At 29.5% G+C, this 23,171-nt stretch overlaps 1 protein-coding gene across 1 annotated transcript in view; it reads left to right on the top strand.

Annotated features, from left to right (window-relative positions):
• Positions 1-18,281: 18,281 nt before the first annotated feature.
• LOC105361124 (transcription factor HIVEP3-like) overlaps positions 18,282-23,171 on the top strand; it is a 112,117-nt gene continuing 107,227 nt past the window's right edge. Inside the window, exons 1-3 of the mRNA XM_011498230.1 lie at positions 18,282-18,486; positions 18,546-18,796; positions 20,304-20,598. Coding sequence (XP_011496532.1) covers positions 18,282-18,486; positions 18,546-18,796; positions 20,304-20,598 — 751 coding nt within the window. The remainder of the gene's footprint in view (positions 18,487-18,545; positions 18,797-20,303; positions 20,599-23,171) is intronic.

Raw genomic sequence — 23,171 nt, 5'->3', positions numbered from 1 at the left:
TTATGTTATGTATCCAACTATTTATTAAAATTTAATTTTTTATTCATAAAATAATATATGCAATAGCCTGTCACTAATAATTTTATAATCCTGTTTTATAATTTTTATTCTGTAAAATGACAATAATTATAATGAAAACTATTTTAATGCAGAATTATAAATACTAATGATAAATAATTACTAATTCAACATCAATACTAAATTGATGTTGAATTAGTAATATTACCTTAATGTGGTTATGAACATACGATTTATTTGTTATAATATAATTAACAAAATATAATGTGAACATAAGAAACAAATTTGAAATATCTAATATTGAATTTTTTTTATTTTCTTAATCGATCAATTCAATTAATCCAATTTGAAAATTCTGAATCATTTTAAATCTTAGTAGGTAACATTGGCTAAATGAAAAAACCTTTAATTTATCTTATTACTTTTTATATATGATAAGAGTATTTCAAGATAAGTCGTCTAATTACTGATTTTAATAAATTAAAAATAATATAGTAATATACAATTTTACTAAACAATATTACTATTTTTACTTATAAGTTTATAACAGATTTTGTAAATTTATATTCACACTCTACTTTTTAATTCATTTATAATGTATAACAAATCCATAATTTATAGATTTTATTTATATATAATTTATAATTATTTGTAATTATTTATTCATTTTTAAAAATTATTTTTTGTTTTATTTTAAAAAGAAAACAAGTGATAACGAAAAGTAAGCGATCGAATGAAAAGTATAAAATAAAATATGCTAAATGAACAAGTAATTTTATGGATAGTAATATTATACACCAATTGATACTAATAATTTTTCAAATTAAAATATTACAATATAGGTAATTAAAATAAATACTTATGATTTATTTTATTTTTATATTTTTATAATTTCAGGTTTCTATTAACCTATCTTGAATAAACCAATTATTTCGCATTTTTTAATAATGTAACTAAAATTCAAAATTTAAAATTTGATGTAATATAATTTTTAAAATCAAAAGTATTTACTATTTCCATTTCGATGAAGACATTTTTGTAGATCTAAAATAAATGGCCAGAAATTAATTAAATTTAAATTTTCATGTAATTGAAAGAAAAACCGATTTAAGAAATATAAATAATCTGTGTTTACAGCGCTTATTTTTCTATAGTTTTGCAGCTACAATAATATAAATACTACTCAATCGTTAAGTTCTTATATTATTGTCTATTCATTTTTATTTCTTTTCTTTTCTTTTTCTATAATTGTGATTTGATTATGAACTCATTTATTAAAAAGATTTTTATTAATTATTTTTCTAAAGATAAATCAAAATTTTTTAATCATTCATGAATATTATTTTACTTTGTATTATCTTATCATGCATGTTTTTATCATACTGTATTAAAAAAATGTAAATAAAAATACAATTATAATCATTAGATTATTCTAGGAAAATAGTATAAATTTTTTAATTGAAATTTTCAACAAAAAAAAATAAAGAAAATTTTTGTCAATTTGAAATACACGATAAATACAAATATAACAAAAGTGTTAAAATATATGAAACATATGCGATCGTAATATTGATACATTAAATGTATAAATGATTACATAATATATAAGTGGCCTAATATGTCCTAAGAATGAAGGTAAAAAAATTAATAAAATGGCTAATGGAAGAAATAGAAAACTAAAGACAAATATGAAAAGAAAATTAAAGAATCTAGTGTATCTCGAAAAATAAAAGAAAAAGCTTAAATTAATCTTTTCCTATAATAGTATTTCCTGTTACAGCTGTCGGTCAGTGTTTACAGTCGGATATATTGGCAATTGCATACTTATGAAAATTATCATAAAATAACTCTAGATTGTGTCCAGTAATTTTCATAAATATACGATCTTTTTATAAACATAGTATTCATCAAGATCGAATATAAAAAAATAGGAGAAAAGGGTTCGAGAAAATTTTCGAGACATTATAAAATTTTTTCACAATGATTCTGTTTGAGAATGAGAGACTCTTTTTAAGGCAATAAAATATCTGGCAAGTAATATCATAAAAATTGTATTTAAGACTTCAAAACTTTCTTGCTCATAATTATTTTGCACTAGTGTCATAAAACATCTGGAAAACTCTGGCGAAATGTACTCATACTCCCAGTGCAGTAAAACTTAATGGGTTTATTGCCGGAAGAACCCCAAAGTAGATTCAGAACGAATGTCAGATATATGTAAAGCATTGAGTACAAAACATTTACTTAATTCTCTGCAACCCAAAACCTGCACGTGCGACAACATGCAATGACCATACGTGCGCACTCGGCCTTTAAGACAATGCTTGCATTGTTTTTGGCTATGCCACATCTGGTCGATCGCAATGGAAAATTGACCACGCCCAAGCGGACCCTTCTTCTAGCCAAGTCCCAGAGAGGGTTGAGGCAACCAAGGAGAAGTGACCAATGGAAAAGGCTCGCCACCTTCCGACACTTTCCCGATTAGCAAATTCGGGACTGAGCCCGGACGGAAGTGGAAATGAAGGCGTGCATAATCTATTGTGCGGTCCAAGATCAACCTCTGATTGGTTAATTAATAAAGGAAGAAGGGATCCCAAGTGGAGCGGGACCAGTGAACCATTTAAGAAGGGACATCGTAATGTACCTTCACTTACTCTTTCCAAATATTTCTCACAGCTGAAGGATAAGTCACGACTTACTCTCACGGAGGAAGACCGGAGAGACAAGTCGTTTAGCTATGTGAGTTTTAATAAGAAGTTCTTTCTACGATTGTGAATTAGTATACAGTTGAATTGTTCTCATCAAGACTAGATTGCATAGGACCTGACCACTTGTAATCTCACTTGGAGATAAGGAAGAACTTAAGAGTTGTAACATTGCAAGGGAACGTCATAACAAGCCAACGAAGAGAGACTGGAAAATCACGATACACTGCAAGTAAGTCCTTACAGCTAGTACAGATTCTTGATTTCTCGGCTTAAGTAGAAGACGGACGGATTAAGGTCCAACTACGGAAGCTTCCCGGACATACTCTAGAACAAGACCAGCTACAGACGCCACAATGGCTTTTCAATCCCTCCAACTATAAGTTATTTCCGCCACAGGTGGCGCACAGCTTCGCATAACCTCTATTTAGGCTCTCTTACGACCTATATTTAGGGACAACTGTGCACGTGTTAAGTTACAACACAATAAGATTTTAGTGTTCGATCAGAGTACTGCAACGATCATAACCTAAAAAAGGTGATAATATTCAATAGATTATAACATATTTCTTTTTACAGTAAATCATAATCTCACCAGTGACATGCAGAGAATAAGAAATTGATTATCCTCTAATTCTGCAATTAACAGATATATCAACACCACAAGATTATTAAGAAATATAAAGGTGATTTGTAATTTCACCATGGTTAATGATTCCCATTTGGAAATAAAGTAAAATAAATGAAATAAACAGCAATAATAAAGATATGTGTGAATTATTGAATTGGTGCATTAACCCTTTACTTGCCTAGCAACCCCACACAACATCAAGTGGGTTTCTTGTTCTAAGTTAATTTTTGCACGTTTGGCTGACGAGTCAGATTGTGAAATTATTTTCCGAACTGATTCTTTCTCTGTCTTATAATGTATAAAAATTGAATTTTTTGTATTCTATTGGAATATTTTTTATATAAATTTGCTATTTATTGTATATATATTTTATATGAAAAATATATGAAAAATTTTTCGTTATTCTTTGAAAATACCAAGGAATTTGAAAATTAAATATTTATGTCTAGATTATATAAAGCATAAAATATTGTATACATTATTAAATATATTTAATATAAAATTATTAAAATTTTATTTATATATTTATAGACATTTATTTTTAACAAACAATTTTATTGTAAAATTTACTTCAATAATATACTATTTGGAGAATATTTATTAATTTTAATATACATTTACCTAGTAATCCATAAATAAGCACGATTTTCTAATTTTAAATTATTGATATCATAAATATAATTTAATGTTATCTATAATTTACAAATATTCAAGGCTTTTAAGAGATTTTGTAATACTAATGTATTATACTGTATGCGTATAATTACTAAGTAGATTAAAATAAAAATTTGAAATAAAAGTGTTCTATTATATTTATGGAAAATAAAATTCACTCTTATCTATTTCATTAATATTCATGACAGGCTATCGTTTCGACTTTTAAATTTAATCTTTATGTGTAGCTAAAAATAAAAAACGATTGAGTACTTTTGATTCGAAACTCGAAAAAACGAGTGGATTGCCTTAGTGATATGATTTAGATTGATTTACACACAATTTTAAGCAATTTTAGTCCCTTCAAAGATTAAAAAATGTTTCTAAAAATACAAGAATAAAGTTTTGTAGATCCTGATTTGAGAAGATTACTATCAATAACATATCAAATTTACGAATTATTATTATTTTTAGCATATTTAACTAAACGTGATCGTTAAAAGTAATCATGTATTTAATTTTAACAAACCAGTTATTAAAAAATGAGTTAGCTTCAATATGTAATTCATTTATTATTAATAGAAAGGTGTTTTGTTTTGGGAATTTTAAAAATTATTGTTACCGAACGCTTTATGAAAATTTTTAAAAATTAAAAACTGGATCAGTATATAAGTGTATTAAAAATTATAAATAATATAAAATAAATAGTGCTATAGGAAAATACTATCTGATACATTAATCAATTATTTATCCGTATCTTATTTTATATCGGATTCAATTGGCTATAAAAGGATAGGCAAAAAATAGTAAAAGATTTAAATAGAGTTTGTGATTTCGTTGCAGCAGTAGGCACTATGCTGGAATGTAAATGACTCGACCATTCCGAGCGTTAATCTTGCAACGTATGGTTCCATCGGAAAAATCTTTCGAGAGGTCGAGCACACAATTATGCATTAGATGTCGCATATCGGAGCGTTGAGAGATATAACGCGTGAAAAATTTGAGATAACATAAAATCGGAATTGTGAACAGGACTGGTATGGTATAGAAATGGGCATATTGAAAGTGACGAGTGAAAAAAATTAAAGACGAAGAAGAGGTAGAAAGAATGAAAAAGAGGTCGAACAACAGAGTAGAGTCAGCAGCATATAGCTATCTTTGCTATCGTTCCAAGAGTTTTCAACTCACGCAGTTCTACTTTCTTCATAAAACTCTCGTGTAATTACGTCAGAAGTGAAAGAAAAGCGCCTGAGGGGTCGATGTGAGCGAGTGAGCAGCAGCGTTTTTTAAGAGCAGAGGAGACTCGTTATTCTAGATACACAGAAGCGAATAGGCGTCGCTCTCGACGGGAAATAACTTTTCAAAAAGGTTGGTGTAGAAGATAGAAAAGAAAGAGAATGAAAATGTCAGGGTTTCTCTCAATTTTCTATAAAATCTGTTATCAAAAGCTTACTTGTTTTTTAATTTGGACTCTTATTAATAGTTCAGGATTTGCAAACGTCTAAATTAAATTTTGATTTTCGTCTAATTCCTAATAATGTTATTTTTATTTTAAAGATTATGGAAAACATATTTTAAATATATTATTCAGACTTTTTAATATCAAAATAAAGTACCTGAACATAAAGTAAAAACAAAGTAAAGACAATACATAATGTATGACAATTATATAAAAATTTACATAAGTATGAAAACAATTGAATACTTATAAAATATCTGAATTTTCTGTTTATTAATTAATTAATTATAATTATAATTAATTATTAGATTATTGTTTTTGAATTGCTGTTATGTATTCTAGTTGCTATAATATTTTTATCTATTATAATTCTAACTATAGAAAAATATTGTCTGATGGATATTAATATTTTTTAGAATGTTTTTACTTATATAAATTATGGGTTATAATTTTTATCACATAATATTGTAAACTTACCAATAATAAATAAGAAGTAAAGGAATATAAAAACTAAAAATTTGAAAATACAATTATTATTGCGGTTTTTCAAGTTAAAAAAATTAAAATATTTATATTAATTATTTCCGAGGCCATCTTAATGTAAAAGATTAGTATGTGATATATTAGTTTTATTGTCCATTATTCTCTATATTATCATAGTCACTAAAAGAATCGAACATCATATTTATGTATTTTGCTTCTAATTCTAGTCACCTATGTGTTCCAGAAAATATAGGTTAGATCGATTCGATTACTAAGGTAGTATATATGTAGGTGTTCGAAATTTAGTGATGTAATTCTTGGGTCGAACTGCCAATGCTTCAATAACTTCGTTTGCCACCCGCCCTAGCAGATGTCCGGGAAAGAGATAGCTGGAAGGGCTGTACAGAGGTTGTGAGAGTTGGTTAATTATACATGTATTATACAATTTATTACATAATTTGCATATGGGTGTCTAGGAATCCTCTTGAGTCTAGTGTGAATATACGATTTCTTGAATGGTTTCCTTTATTGGATGTGTCACTTCACAAGATGCTTTTGAGATCGTTAAGTTGATGTTGAATTGAAAGGTTTGTAAAGACAAACAGTTACTGTACACTTCTTATCAGAGGTTAATGCCGATTTTGTTACCGGCGGGCAATAATAGAGTAGGTAGCGCGGATTTGTGTACTCACAGCGATATCGTAGTTTTGATCTGATCCAGGAGTAAGTGGTTCACCAGGGCACGCGGCAAAGCAAGTGCGTGCAGGATGATCCTTGTACTCACAGGGGTACAGTAGTCTTGTTCTGGTCAGTGGGTCACCGCAAATACTTTGTCACCAGTTTATTAATACGTACCAATGCGTTGCGTTCTCCTCAGACCTGGCTTCTCTAGGCGAATATCCCTTTTGACTTGACTTTTCCACCGAGACAGCTTTTGGCTTGCTCACGCGAGCCGCTTGTTCGAATTCTCCCCGCGAACAGCTACCCTCTGCTGTATTGTCCGCACCTTTAAGGTCTCTTGCCACGAATCCCCACTCAAGGAGCTTCTGATCTTAGTTTTCCAATCAGGGCGCGCAGCTTTTCGGCGGCGCCACTTCAGAAGAAATTAGGCTTAGACAATGAGAATATCGAAGAAGTATCTTTGGCGGCAATGCGTGAAGTGGAAGATTTGCCCCTCTCCGGGACTCATCGTGGTGGGGGTGATTTTTGGTCAAGCGTCTTCGCTTGGCCTATGCAAGCTGCAACATTTGTCATACTTGACAACAATGCATGATATTCTGGTAAGATTGTAGATACAGGTGCGGCACAGTTTCGTATTGCAATGGATTTTAGGAAAAGATTTTCACTCGATTGTTTTCAAATATCTTAAGCCTCAAAATATTCTCGCGTAAACAGGCTGGCCCGGTCTTGATGGTAAATAACAAGAATCGTTTATTGCATTAAAAACAATTACTACGTCTGAGGCGCGAAGAATAATAGAAGTGGCTGTTTACGAGTATTTTTCAGATGTACTAATCTTTTCGAGCCTCCAACGACTGTGAGAGGACTTTTTTACATTTTATGTCCGTTCGATATTTCCCTTTATGATAGCCGTTGCAATTATCCCAATTAATACAATTCGAGACATTTCTTTTCACTCTCGAATAGTAGGTTATGGTAATTGCACAATTTTCAATAATGAGGTATATGTTTTATAAGCTTTGAAGAGAATGTATAATAAGACTATAGTTTTAAATTTCCATTAGTCCTTCTAACTCGTATACTTCTAGATAATAAAAGAAAAAATATGTTTTAGTTTGTCAGTACTAATTTGCATACAAATAATTAATACGATCTCACTTATTTATTATATTACAAAATGTGTTAAAGTTTTATGTGAGATTGATAGTTTCAAACGATTAACAGTTATAATTTACTATTTAATATACTTTTCAAATTTCAAAAAAAAATTAAATATGAAGAATATTACATGTATATGACCTACGAATGCATGAACTTTCCAAAATCTTTCCGTAATCGCCTTGATGGTTTCGAATAATGATATGAAGATTGGAAAAGTCAGAGTGATAAGAATGTCGTCCAATGAAATTAAAACAATAAGTCTAGAACAAAGTCCTAACAGCTAGATCTTTGATCTCAACATAAATAAAAATCAACGAAGCACACATGTTAATCCCAATGCCAGACATAACGAGAGGCAAAATATGGAGATTTTCCTTTTTTCCTCGATGATATAAGATGCTAGTATATACCAAAACCATTTGATTTGTTTTATTTTACCTAATTATCTAATCCAATCTTTGTGGGATGTAATACAAGATTTTTGTCTATATTTTTACGTTATAGAAGGTTGGAGCAACTAGTAATTGTGGATCTCTTCTTTTCTAGACAAGTATTATTGCTTTATCTATTGTGTAATAAAGCGATGAAGTGTAGTAACAACATTATCAAATTTAATTTTATATTAACATCTACAAATATTCTCTAATTTAACGAAACTAGTTCATTATAACATTGCATATATTTGTACATGTGAATAAAATGTATACAATATTTATTGAATGTTAAATTTTTTTTTTATATTATAAATATTAATTAAATATACTTAGAAAAATAGTGTAAAAGATAGAGATATAAAAATAGAAAAATTTACGACTATTACAAAAATTTATTTCGTATTTCCAACTATAATTTAAAATTTAACATGTTAAATACTGAGATAAATAAATCTTTAATCCTAGGAACCATGTCATTTACAGACTCATCAGTAAAATAATAAATATTTATCTATTCATAGATATTTATAATGATTTTAAAATATTGTTTTACTGCATATCACATTTAATATTATATATGAATAGTTAATACTTGTAGTTTTAAATATTTACTTAACATAATTATTTATTTTCCAAATATGAATACCATTATACCAGTAAATTACAGAGTAAATTTATGAGAATATAAAAAAAATAGCCTGAATATCGTATATTTATTATACAAACTTAACAGCATTTTATTAATTCATTTTAAAATTCAATTTTTTTGCCTTGAATACAATAAATATATTACAATTTTTTAAAAAATATAATTAGAATATTATGTAAAATAATAGAATTATTATTTTCATTTTTTATCAGCGATATAATAATAAATTACATATTATACATTATGTACAACAATAAAACAATGTTTTAAAAATTTAGAAAGTGATTCTGTGGATATTTGAAATTTGGTTGAAATCGTTTAAGAAATATGGAATTTTTTGTATATAATAAGTTAAAAAACATTTCTAGCATGGTATAATTTTATAGATACACATGTAGATTTATTTATTACAAAGAAATCCATAGGTTTAGTGTGAACACTGGAGAAAGCTTTGCGAACAGTAACATTCTTGCGTGCCGCGTGTGTCCTTTTCGTTTTGCATTTTCACACGCGTTCTCTATAGAGCACCGACGAGAGCGTCGACATCGTCGTCGCCGACTCGGTTCAGAATAAAGGCTTCTAGCATGAAACTACGTCTGCCCCCGATCTCCACCCATTTCCATAAAACGTCTTTTTAGTTTGAAAGTGCCAGCAACCGTTTTTCGGCTTGAATTTGTGTTAGTCTTCTTTCCCTTCCTGTATTTTCTTTCGTTTTCTTATTCTTCGGTTGGACGTGTTTCTTTTGTAGAAAATTTTATAAAATTTTCTGTAAACGTTCCATTTAGATTCATGACCTCGTATTTCTTGATTGAATTTTCTGTCTGCTTAACTTTTTTGACAAATTGATATAATTTTGAAATTTTCCGCATTCAATTTCGAAATGAAACGAATCGAATGGATTCGAATATATATATATGTTTCTGAAAACGTACCTAATAATAATTTTACTTTCGATAATATTTTAAGAACAATAGTGTTCATGGAATAAAATTATTTAAACTAAAACTTTATTATATATGAAAAAAACAATATATAACAAAATTTTCTTAACTTAGTTTTATTATATTCTTGTAATGTAAAGATTTGAAATGTCGAAGAAATGTATACATTGTTCATATAATAATTCATATGTATATATATATATATATATATATATATATATTATTAAATGTAAACCATCATCGTAATTAGTAATGAAATCTAATTTATCATGCTTGAATTTAAAATTTTATTTAGCTTGTTATATGTTTAACTGTAATTAAAAGTAATAATAAGTATAAATTTTTATAGTAAATATTGTGAAATAAATATTTTTTATTATAATTTTTAGAAAAATGGTATTGTTTTTTAAAATAATGAGGTCAAATAAACAATATTACAAGAGATTATTCGAATCTATAAAGTTTATTAAAGGTGAATCTTAGTATTGCGTATAGAAAATTATTTTTTTTTATCTCTGTTGATTTAAAATAAAATTGTATTTTTAAAATTTAATTAAATAAAATTTTATTTTATTTTATTTTAGTATTAAAGAATGGAAAGAGTTGATATTTCTGTAATTTCTGCATAAATGGCTTTTTAAAAATAATAATCACGTATCAGATTTGTTGCAGACTATGTGTGTAATAATATATGATGTTGCATTAAAATTAATTAATGCCACACCTATAAATATCAAAAGTTACATTATTTTTTTGTAAAATTCAGATTAGCAAATATATCTTGAGTATCTGAGGTTATGAATAAAACTGCCCATCGACGTAACTTTAACATGACCTTTTCTCTGAAGTTTCTCGACATTTCTTCCCGAAACTGTTTTGCTGTTGTTACTGGTTGTTTATGGCTTGTACGTGTGCATTACACCAACTGAATAAAGGGCAGAAACGACGGCGAGCAAGAGGATGAGGGAGAACAAAGGAAATGGTGTGGCGCTTTGCTGTCTGGAAACACGATGGCGGCCGTCGTTCGTTCTGCGTACGTAAGCTTGTGAGCTTCTGCGCTCTCGGATACTTCTCAACAAACAACTTGTAAACTCTCGCGTGCAGACACATTCTGATAAAATATGTGGCTGTGATAAGAAAAATGGTACGATCTACAAAAATAGCTGCAGCTGTCACATACGTCATTCATTCGTAGCTTGAACCAAGTGCAAAAACATGTTTTTTCAAAATTTAGACGAAGGTTAAGAACATTATGCATATATGCATACTATTTCGGTGAAAAAAATAAATTAGTTCTATTTATTATTATTTACTATTCTATATACGAGTATATTTGATTCATTATATTTACACTTATTCAATTATTTATTGGTTTCATTTGAAATTTAAATTGACTTCTATTAAGCTTGTTTTGATAAAAATACCAACAGCTATAAGTCAAATACTGTTTAATCATTATTTCATCGAATCATAATATAAATATAAAAATTTGAAATTGGAAAATAAATAAAAAATCAACGAAAAATGTTGTTTTCACTTTGATTTTAAGCGTGTAATTATGAACAGTAAATACAGAAGATTTTTTCTTTCTTTTATACAAATATAAAATTTTATGCAATGTATTCTAGTTGGAAAAAAATCAAAACATTTGTGGGTTATAAACTAAATCAACTGGACACAAATATAGAATGCATAATTTTTAACTTAATGGAGAAAATTTAACATTATTTACATACAAAAATAGCGTTTAGTAACAATGAGAAATTTTCTATGGGTGCAGCTCAATGAATGCCTAAGTATGTATATAATGCATATTTCGACATATATGACTGTACGTCTGAAATAGAGAGAGTGGTACAGTAGAATACTTGAGATTCAAGGAAAATTCATCATTATTTTCCTTTTCTCTCAAACCAACACCAATTAAATAAACTAAGCTTGGCATTTGAATTTGCTACTGTATTAACAGGGCCACTTATGGAAATATTTTTATTATGAAAGTTTGGAGCATACTTTCATGTAAACAAAAATCCTACATCTTTTAATTTTAACTGAGTTTGTTTATTCTCATCTCTACTTTTTTGCACACTTATCCTAATTTTCAATGCCTGGGAATCTCTGAAAATGACAATTGATATGTCATTTAAACGTCTTTCTTTTTCTTTTTTTATTTTGTACTGTCATTTACAACTCCGCATGTAATGAAATATATTTATTTTTATACAACTGAAATTAAACTAGAGACTTATTATAATCAATTTCCATTTATATATCAATTGTTATATGCTTTATTTATACATTATGCCAAACTATCTTTGTTATTGTCATAGCGATTTTTATTAATAACTCAATAAATAAGTAATATAATTAATAATTAATTTTTTTCCTTAAAAATAAATATTTTTCAATTTCTATTTCTATTTCCATTAGAATTATTTTTATTTGGTTAATTATTTGAAAATTTCCACAAAAGATATTATATTCTTGAAACAAAATAAATCAATAAATATATAAATGAAGACGAACTGCAATCTGACTCGATGAAAACTATTCATCTTTACTTTCTGAAATTGTCAATTTGTTGGCAAACTCACAATTAACATTCACAGCTTTTTTATAACACTTATATTTACGTACATATGTACCCATATATTATATACAGGTACAAACACGTATGGATATATGAGTGTAATGTATATATAAAGCCTTTATAAATGAATGGAAGAGACCTAGAATTTCGAAATTTCTGCTTGAATTGTTTATTTCTATGCAGTATCTTTAGTTTGGAAGTGTCATATAGTATTTAGCATTTGTGAGAATTTTGCCTGCAAAGAAGGGGCTAAAGCCTATGTTTGCTTCGTCTAATTTATTCGGTGTAGCCTCACCGATTTAGCACAAGCACAAAGGTGATTATGAAAATGTCCATTGAAATAAATTACGCCAGTATTTTATCTACCTCGAGTTTCTGTCATTCTATAGTTACATGCTAAATAAATAGACTGCTTTTTATAGAAAAATGTGGGGTGCATGATTTTCTATAATCAGTTTGAATAACTAATAGAATGCTCAATTCGCGCTCGAAAATGAGAAAAATAAAGATTCATGTGCTATTCTTTATGTTGCACTTCTATATTATTTTCTTACTATCGTTTTACTACCAATTTCCGATAACATTCATTGTTTCATTAATTTTACACGAAATATATTATAAATGTTTAACTATTACGAAAGTCTAATGAAAATGTTAAACTGATTCAAAATTTAAATCAATAATTGTAGTTTGTCTAATTAAAAGTGAAATCATAATATTATGAGTTTTAAATAAGTCACAACTATTTTTATCTTATCTATATAAAACTTTGTATAAACTGAATATATTATTTTAATTGTTTATGAAATTTAAGGATAAATTTCTAAGAAAAGTTATTTCTGAAAAATTACGTTTTGGGACACAGAGTAAAATGATTTCGACAGATTTTATGTAAAGTACTGTCATATTCTATGATCTTAGTATTATATGATATTAAATTATATTTAAAAATTTTAATTGTAAGCAATTACATGTGTAATAAATAGTTTCACATATATATGCTTCTTCAATACTGAATAAAGAACATTAAATTCAAAGTATTATTAATTACCTATTTAACTACATAATTATGAAATTCAACAAACACCATGATATTAAAAATGATTATTATTTTATACCTTGGGAAACTGAAGTTTTTGTTATGGTAAATTGATGTAAATTCTGGTGTAAATATACACTCTATATAATTAGTGAAAATTACGTTCATACTCTATAAGATTAATTTTACTTTAATTAAAGTTAATTTTTGCTACGAGGATACTAAATTTAGTTTCCCAAAGATTAAAAAAATGAATAAATTTATTATAAACTATGACAAATGTTATTATTATTTATTATTACTGATTTTGTAATAGATTTATTAGTAGATATTAAAGAATAAATATTTAAAATTTATTGATGATTTTTGTGTTTGTTAATTCGATTTGAATAATAAAACATATAATCGATATTATTAACGAGCTTTATTTTAGTAATAGATGAGTGCATGTATTATATCTTTTGGATACATGAAATATAATAAATTTCTTTGCTAAAAGTGTCCAATATAAGCTTAATTTCAATCCTTTTAATTCTAATGACATGCATCTGTATAAATTTTAGTTTCATATTTTATTTCAAACAATGCAAATACAAATAAAAATGTAACCAGAAAAGTCTAAACTCTCTTTCGTCGTAATAGTAACAACGGTAGTAATAGGAACGGGAATTGCATGTGTAAAATCGTGAATAGATCGAGTAGGGGTCGTATAAAATCAACCACACTATATTAGTATTAAAGTCCAAGGATTATTCAAGGACGATTCCTATTTAGCACCGAGTATTTCGTGTTAAATGTGAAGTTTAATTTGTATGAACGCAAGATCGCGGCTTATCTCACTTCAGTGAATTCTCGCCAATCAGACCAATGAGTAATTTGTATTTGTTCGTATCCAAGAAACTTTGTTGATAATTAGATTAAATAATCGCTAGTTTTACACTGTATGAACAATGTTTTCAAAATAACTTTACACAAATTCATGATACAAAATATTTTTATTTAATTTGTTTTTATTATTTATGAATTGTTATTATAATTTTCGATTACGGAAATGCATGGAACAATATTTATACAATCTTATTGATCAAAATGTTTACAATTTTATTTAAACTTTATTTTTTATACTGAAACTTCAGATTAGTTTAAGGACTTTTGAAACTAATTTGTATTATGGTTTATTTATTCACTTTGCCGAATTTAATGCTCTAAAGTAATACCAGATTCTAATTTTCAATCCAATGTATAAATTTATCATGAGAATATTTGATATGAGAATGAAATTAAATATCAGAAACAGAGAAAAATTTTGTATTTCAAAGTAATAATGCGTATAACCAAGAAAAATTGTGATTTTTGGAATTTCATTACATAATTTAATCTCATAGGTACAATATTTTTTAATGTATTTCAAACTATTTAATAAAAAATAGCTTCGTATAAAAACTTATAAGATTGAGATCTTCGTCAGTATATTGAAATACAAAATTTACATTGGATTATGTAAAACATAATTTAGTAAATGGTTATGTAAAAAGATTCGTAGACTATGAGGATGTGATAAATATTAACTAAAACGTTATATTGTAATTTTCGAATTTTTATTATTTAAATATATTATAGTCTATGTAATAAAATAAAATAATACGTTTCGATCTAAGCTGATTGTTTTAATCGACTACTTAAATTTCGTTCATTTAAATTTTACATTTTCTTTAGTCTATCGCAGTCATTTATTATAAGCTTTTATTAATATGTAAGAGTAGATTTATTTATGCAAATAAATACAAAAGACAAATAATTAATTAAAAAAATTAAAATTACACTTTATAATGACACCAGTTTTTTAGAAGATAATAAAATTTGATTTTATTTTTTTTTAATTTAAATACGTACTTTCATATCAAACAATGTTTAAGAAATAACGGAATGCTCTTACTTATCAACATTAATTTCAATATCTATGCAGCATAATTATTAAAATAATAAAAACATGAAAAAAATACGTTTACTAAGACGGATTTTGAAAACAGCAGCAAATATAGAAAATAAGTAAAAGATTTTGTAATACTTTGTGTTTTACAATATAAAAATACAATTAGATTTTCTTGTAAGAATGTATTATTTATATAACTGTTAATTAGTTTATATCATAACTTACATAAAAATTTATTACGTATATAAGTAATAAATGCAAAAATAGTAAAAATTCATAGTTAACAATTGTTCGGAATTTTGAGCATTTTCATATCGAGGCCATCAGTTCTCGGAATATTTACATTTTTTCAAATGTAAACAGCAGAATTCTCGACTAGTCAAAAGGTAGAGTTCTCGATCGCTTTACAAGGCTGCAAAGCCTGAAAATCGGAAAGTTACATTTTCTCACGCCAAATTTCCGACTAACTACTCAAAGCTTGTATTCGCGCTATTGCGAGTTGCCGCGCCGATACTTAAGACAGCACGCGACAAGACTTCTGGTAGTTACACAGTGTCAGTAATTATTACTCAGCAGTCACTCAGTACGCAGTGTCGGTAGTTCATAAAGTGCCACTATTCAATTATTCGTCCAAACCAGTCATCTACGCCCAAGCCACGTTTTGCACGGAGTCTTTGCCAGGAAAGATTCAAGTAACGTATACTTATTATTGCAAGGAACGCTCGTTCTCTTCTCTAGTACTCCAAAGACAACAATCCATCAAGGGCAGACTGCCGTTCTACAAATAGTCGACTACAAAATTCATGGTATCAAATCCTTCTGCTCTCGAAGGAAACTCGTTTATCTTTCTTGCGAATAACTAGCACACTAATCCTCCCATACTCCCCTTTATGAGTATGATCTATTCTCCGTAATAACTACCACAGACACATGACCATACTCCCCCCTTGCGTATGATCATCAATTCTCCCTGCTGAGCATCGACGACATCGCCATCATTATTATCAACCACATCATTGTAATAGAATAATTCCCTTTCTCTCAGAAGAACTAATCATAGAACAGCAATATTGTAATTGTTAATAAAACAGAATAAACGATGTCTTAAAACGAAGTTACACACTGTACAACATACTTTTCAACCCTTTCATATGTGTCTTTTCTTACTCATCGCTACGGAGAGAAACTAATAAACTGAACTATCAAATTTGGCGGTTCGAGCCACAAACTAAAACTTTATTTTCGAACATTTGATCCTTCGAGTCGGATAGCCTTATCGCCGGATAGTAGATTTTAATGAAAGGAGTCGGACCTTCAAACATTTGGTCCGCCGGATACAGTGGAAGATAATGTATCGCACCAGCGCCTTGCACTTGTGTAACTTCAAAAAATCAGCAACGCCTTGCATCAGTGCATCATTTCAGATAGTACGTGGTTCTACCTTAAGGAGCATCAAAGATTTCTGACCCCGTCTTGATCCTCATAGATAACTACGAAACTCCGCTCAATCAAATTGGAAACCCCTCTCTATCTATATTTAGAGATCTATCTCTCTCTATAATACTCGTCATCAAGAAGTCTTGGGAGATTTACGACCTCCCACTTTTCTGCAGTGCAAGTCGACAACCTCACGGCAAACAAGGATAACATGGAAGGAAACCACACTAAAAGTTCTAGAAAATCCACACTCAGGAACGCTTCACTATCACCCTTACCCTTTGAATACGAGAGAAAGGCACAACTAAATGGATTCGTACCTCATTAATCAAGAAATTGGCTGAAGAATGTGAGTTATTACAATGCTACATATCACTAGATGAACTGAATGATATATTGCCGCAAGTTCAGGAATTACATAAGGTCTTCATCTATGATCATTGCACACTTGTATGTAACCTGGGCATCTGCCCACATTAATCATGAACATTAAAAAAAAAAAAAATACCTAACAAGTGGAAAACAAACAATATAACATGGCTTCAAAAATCATCATTAATCTTCGTTAATTCTCCAATAAGGAATCTAGTTTGATAAAATCCTTACCAACCAAGGTATATACACAAGGGACTCTCTTACTAATGTGGAAGTTGTACACAAGCAACAAGACAACTCATGCAGCCAACATAGTTTATCTATTTAATAATTTACCACCAAGCACACTATGTCATGAGGATCTGGAGATTTAGGACCTCCTACCTCCATATATAGTGCATGCCAACGCCACGTGACAACTACGACAAAGCTGCAAGGTATCACCGATTCTCAACGCCATCTTAGAATCATTATTATTGTGTAGTTTATGAAATAAGAAGCTATGAAGCAGTTGAAGACATTGATAGTCATGGAACAACAAAGGGACTATATCTTAGTATGTCTGATCTCACAACGGTTCAATCATGCCTCAAGGGAATGAGTTCATTAACGACTGTCCAGACACGCTGTACGACTATAACACCATATGAAGGGACATCAAGGATCTATCAAGTATATGTAAACAATGTCCAGTCCAACCTTTCGGCACAAGACACAAGATTAACACATGTGAATGCTGCACCCCACGCACACTCAGTACTTATATGTTTACAATTTATGAATATGTCAGTTGTTGAAAAACAGAATATAGTTAGAAGATAGGACTATGCTTCAACTGTTAAAGACATCACATGTGCAGAATCAATACACAATGAATGAAGTGCTTCAGACCGCACCATCAAACATCAGTGCAAACCAGCAGTTCAAACCCATCATCCAGCTGAGATACAGCCTTGGCTTAAATACTGTGAAAATATACTACTGTATATGTTCTTCTAATTAACACAGATTCAACACTCACATTTATCAACATATGACCGAGTAAACAACTCTACATTTCACGGAGACATTCCATTATTTATATTGGTGGAATGTCAGGATGTCAATTACGTGACGAAGGCTCCTCCAACATCCAATCATCAATGTCAACATTATCTACCACATCATGGTATGTTCAACCTGACAGCTCCACAAACATATTAGGAGTAGTATTTAATTATTCTAGCACATCAACACCAGGTTCTTCGCCCAACGACATCATGCATATTAGACCCAATTTGAATCCAGACAGATCAGGTGTTTTAATCTATATCAGAAGACAACGATGTTTTTTGTTGTCACCGATGTCACTAAAGAGTATATGCAGATCAAAACTCACAAGGATAATTGGGACAATCAGAGAACACTGTGGATAGACGAACAACAAGGAAGTACCTTATCAGTTGACGACAGCCACTTACACTTTCAGGGCCGCCCATTTCTGGCAATCAGAACACGGCTGCAATTAATAGAGGGTGAGGGAAGTACACACCCTCTCACCATGACTTCCATCACTCAGGGAAAATATGTCGCTGACATTTCCGGAAGTGCAAACAAATTAGAACAAGTAACCTGCACTACCAAAATTCATTACGATGGTTTCCTTAACGGGACACGTTTAGGTTCACGACGGAAAGGGCGCCGGTTCAAGTAGTGACCTCACGAAACGCCTCATTAACTCATTAGGTTTTGTATTACCTATGTGATAAAGGATAAAATATTCATGCAAGAGCAATCGCTGCACAAGATCCAATGGGACGAGACAATGCCATTTGAGCCTTCTGCACGATGGATGACAATCGGAAGATATCTCGCCAATCTGAACGACTTTACATACCACGTTGGCTCAACATAAGGAGCACCTCACCCAGAGAACTACACGAGTTCTCTGATGCATAACAATTGGTAATATCGGCAGTCATGTACGTATCGGTTCACTAATAAAATAAAGTACTGACTACATCAATATGTTCCAAGACTAAAGTGGCACCCTTCAAGTCAACACCAATCCCAAGACTTGAGTTTGCTGCACTCCTACTGCGCTACTCCTTTAATGCTCACATAGTACGTCCTCGCCACATTGAAAACGGACGTCATGGTGACCCATCGCTGGACTGACTTATGGGTAACCTCACATGGATAAAGACCCATACATAAAGATAGAAGGAATATGTGAGAAGCAGGGTTGCCAGCATTTAAGACCGCACTTTGAACGCACACCACAGATATGTCCCTGTGACATCTAATCCAGCAGACTGTTCACGAGGGATAAGTGCAACAGAAATTCAAACATATCCATTGTGGTGGACCGGACCATCATGGATCAAATCAGCAGAAGATTGCCATTATGACCATGCCAATCTACATTGGATGACAAACAATGCCAATAAGAAGCAAGATCCGGTATAACATTGTTGGCCACGGACACTCAATCAAATTATCACTGAGATAAAACAGACATATTCATCACTAGATAAATTACTGAGGATTGTTATTTGTTTTGAAAATTCATCACCCGTTAAAAAAAACATGAGCCGTCGTCTACATTCCATATATCAAGGGAAGCTTTAAAAAAAGAGCAAGGACCTTAAGGGTAATGGCAACACTCTTAAGGACAGATTCATGGGAATTCTTACATGGATGAAGTCTCGCGGATCACGCTAAAAGGTTGTGAGAAACAGGCTCACTCAATTCAAGACATGTCTTTCCCAGACACTCACTAGAATTACGTTCCCAATTTATAGATCTGGAAATCTACCAATTCCGGAAGATTAAAATTTAATCATCAACAAAATTTATGATAGCGGGCGGAATTTTAGTCCTATCGATTAAAAATATTAATCTGTGAAGAAATGAGTTCGAAATCATAATTGCTTGTAGAATTAGCCGTGGTACTGAAATTGCATGAGTAATGTAACAAAATTTATTTTTTCACGTAATTAAAAAGAAAAAGTTTCTATTAAAGTTTAAATATCTTTGCAAATTACTAAAAATTTGGATAAAGTAATATAGTGTAATCATGATAGATGGTAATGGAAGCGAATTGATAAACAATTATTTCATTATGTTTGTAGGGTCCTGTTGGCGAAGTAGGTGGAATCCGGCTTCCCCTGCAATCTCTGCATGGCTATGGTTCGGTCTTCATGTATTCGGCTTCGACGAGCACTGGGGGCAGCGGAGGTGTTGTAGGCGTTAGTAGTGGTGTTGGTGGCATTACCCAAAGTGGTAGTGGTTCAAGTGAAGTAACTCTGCGCCAACGCGAGCCTGAGGATATACCGGAGGAGATGCTTGCAAGGCTCGAAGACACTGCGACTTTGTCCATATCACTTCAGGGTGACGCTCTCCTCAGACTCGGTGCTGACACTACGGGTAAGCATTTTTCAAGCCTCTACTAAACTCCTTATTCACTTTATTTCTGTAGTTCACTTGGTTATTTTTCCAAGCACATGCATATGTCAATATTATAATTACTTTTAGAACACTTACTCTTAAAATTATTTATAATAAATATAATATAATAATCGTCATAAATAATAAAATATTACATCATATAAATTCTATATAATATTAATCATTAGAAACTTTTAAAAACAATTGGAAAACTTACATGATTAACTTAAAGTTATTATATTACAATTGTTCTCATTAACATTTTCAATACTATGGTAGTTTACAGATCATAATCAACTGTAATCATCATAATAACTGTATATTCGTAGTATGTATATATTTATCCTCAATACATTACGTTTTGATTATACTTTAATTGTATGTTGATTTTTTGGTTTTAAGTTTATTTTCCTAAGTCTTTATAAAATACTAAGATGGGTTTCAGAGAACACAAAAGATTTAATGCAAAGAATACTAAGACCGTCTATTCTAAAAAATGTCCTAAAAGATCTAAATGAAATTCTTAAAAAGGCTTGAGCTATTTTATTATATTTTATCTTGTGATTATACACTATAAAACTTATACCTGTTCTATACAAAAATATATTTATATTGTTAACTAGTTAATCTAATCGAATTTATCATTATAAACTTTTTCTTTAAATAAACTTAAATATAACACTGTATTTTCTTAGATTAATTTCAGTTGTTATAACGTTATAATCTTTATAAGATCTTTATATGGTTGTAAATGAATAAAAAGCATAATAATTTGAAAAAATATTATTATTTCTAAATAATCATATACACAAATTTATATTCAAAATATCTAATCCTAATATTATTATATATTAGGAATTATATATATATATAATTTCTAATATATAATTCATAATTTGTATATTAACATGTATTATTGATTTAACAATATTAAATAAAAAAAATTATGTATGTTCGGAATAAATTTTTGTCTTTCACTCTTTTAATTTTAATAGACATATTTGACTATTATTATGAAACTTATAAATAATTTCATTTATATAATAAGGTTGGCTTGAATAAATAGCACTTAGAAAGTAATTAGGCTACATTTTAATGTAAATAAAATTTACTTAACTTAGTGTATAAAAGATTGTTAATCAGTTTTTGAAGTTTTTTTGATAAAATTGTATAAAAAATTTAAATAGGATATAATAACTAACTTTTATTAATGCTGTTCTAAAAATACATATTATACAATTCATTTTAATTACATTTAAATCAACCATCGTATTACATAACAAAATGTGAAAGGTTTAATGGTATGGAAGATAAATGATTCTTTAATAAGATTAAATAATATTATAAGAAAATTTTCTTTAAAGCTTATTAAAAAATATAATATGATGTATTTATGATTCTAGTCTAAACTACAATTTAGGTATTTTACATTCTAGAATAATTTAAAAAAAAAATAATTTAAAAAATTTTAGTTCCAAATGTTACTTTTATAGATCTTTATTTCTTCTTTAATTTAAATTTACACTTCAATCAAATGAAATACTTACAACTTCCACGTTTTATGTTTACGAAATATAGAAGATGTATATTTAGATGATATATACACGTTGACACTCGATCAATCGCTGATGCTTGTATGAAATATATGTGCTGAAAAACACATTTTGACATAGAATATTTTAAATTATACAAAATGTATCTTAAAATTTTCAAGTGTATAAAATTATATCTTTGTAACTACAAATTTTCAACAATCGTCAATAACTCTAGTATTCAATATAAGTTGCTTTTGATTTGTAAAGGATTTTAATTACATAACGAAAATAATTTTCTCAGCGCCTTTTCATAATTATTTTTATTATTTGTTTCTTAATCATTTCTAATTTCATTTTTCGTTTCATCACTAATATGCATATGTATTTTGCCCACCGCATGATTTGTTGAAAGGAACGAAAAGGGGCCCAAGGTAGTAATGGGTTATTTCTTGTATATTTCTCATTACAGTGAAATGGGCGACGGCATTCTCTCTTCTACTCGCGGACCCTTGTCGCTTGTGCGCAGCTTGTTAAACGAGGGATTTTAGGTTTTAGCTTGCGAATGCTCGAATGCAGCCGAAGCCGTTTGTGTTCATATAGTGGAGTTCATGAGAAGAACTACGGGACAAAAAGACCAAATTTCAGAGCAATCCAGTCAAAAGTGAGAGAAATAGAGGAACAACTGAAAGAGAGCGGGAAGAGAAAGATGAAGTAAAAGAGAAATACAGAGATTTTAAAGAATAGAAACGAACTAAGCGATAAAGATAATAATTAAGATAAAATGCCATTTATTAATTTGGTACCGTATTCAAATGCTGTTTTACCAAATATATACTTATTCAAATAATACTAACTAAATAGCTTCTATCTGGTGAAATTCTAAAATGAGTCATGTTCGTTGGTAAATATTAAATTTTAGATACTGTTCGGGATTGAAGCAGTCCCATGAATTCCAAACAAAAGAAAGGTCATTTACGCAGTCCGGCGTACCGCATGTGCGCCTAGACTGACCGCGCA

Source organism: Ceratosolen solmsi, unplaced genomic scaffold, assembly GCF_000503995.2.
Source record: "Ceratosolen solmsi marchali unplaced genomic scaffold, CerSol_1.0 scaffold14, whole genome shotgun sequence".
Classification (NCBI taxonomy): domain Eukaryota; kingdom Metazoa; phylum Arthropoda; class Insecta; order Hymenoptera; family Agaonidae; genus Ceratosolen; species Ceratosolen solmsi.
The sequence above is the reverse complement of the archived record's forward strand: the minus strand, read 5'-3'. Positions and strand labels throughout refer to the sequence as shown.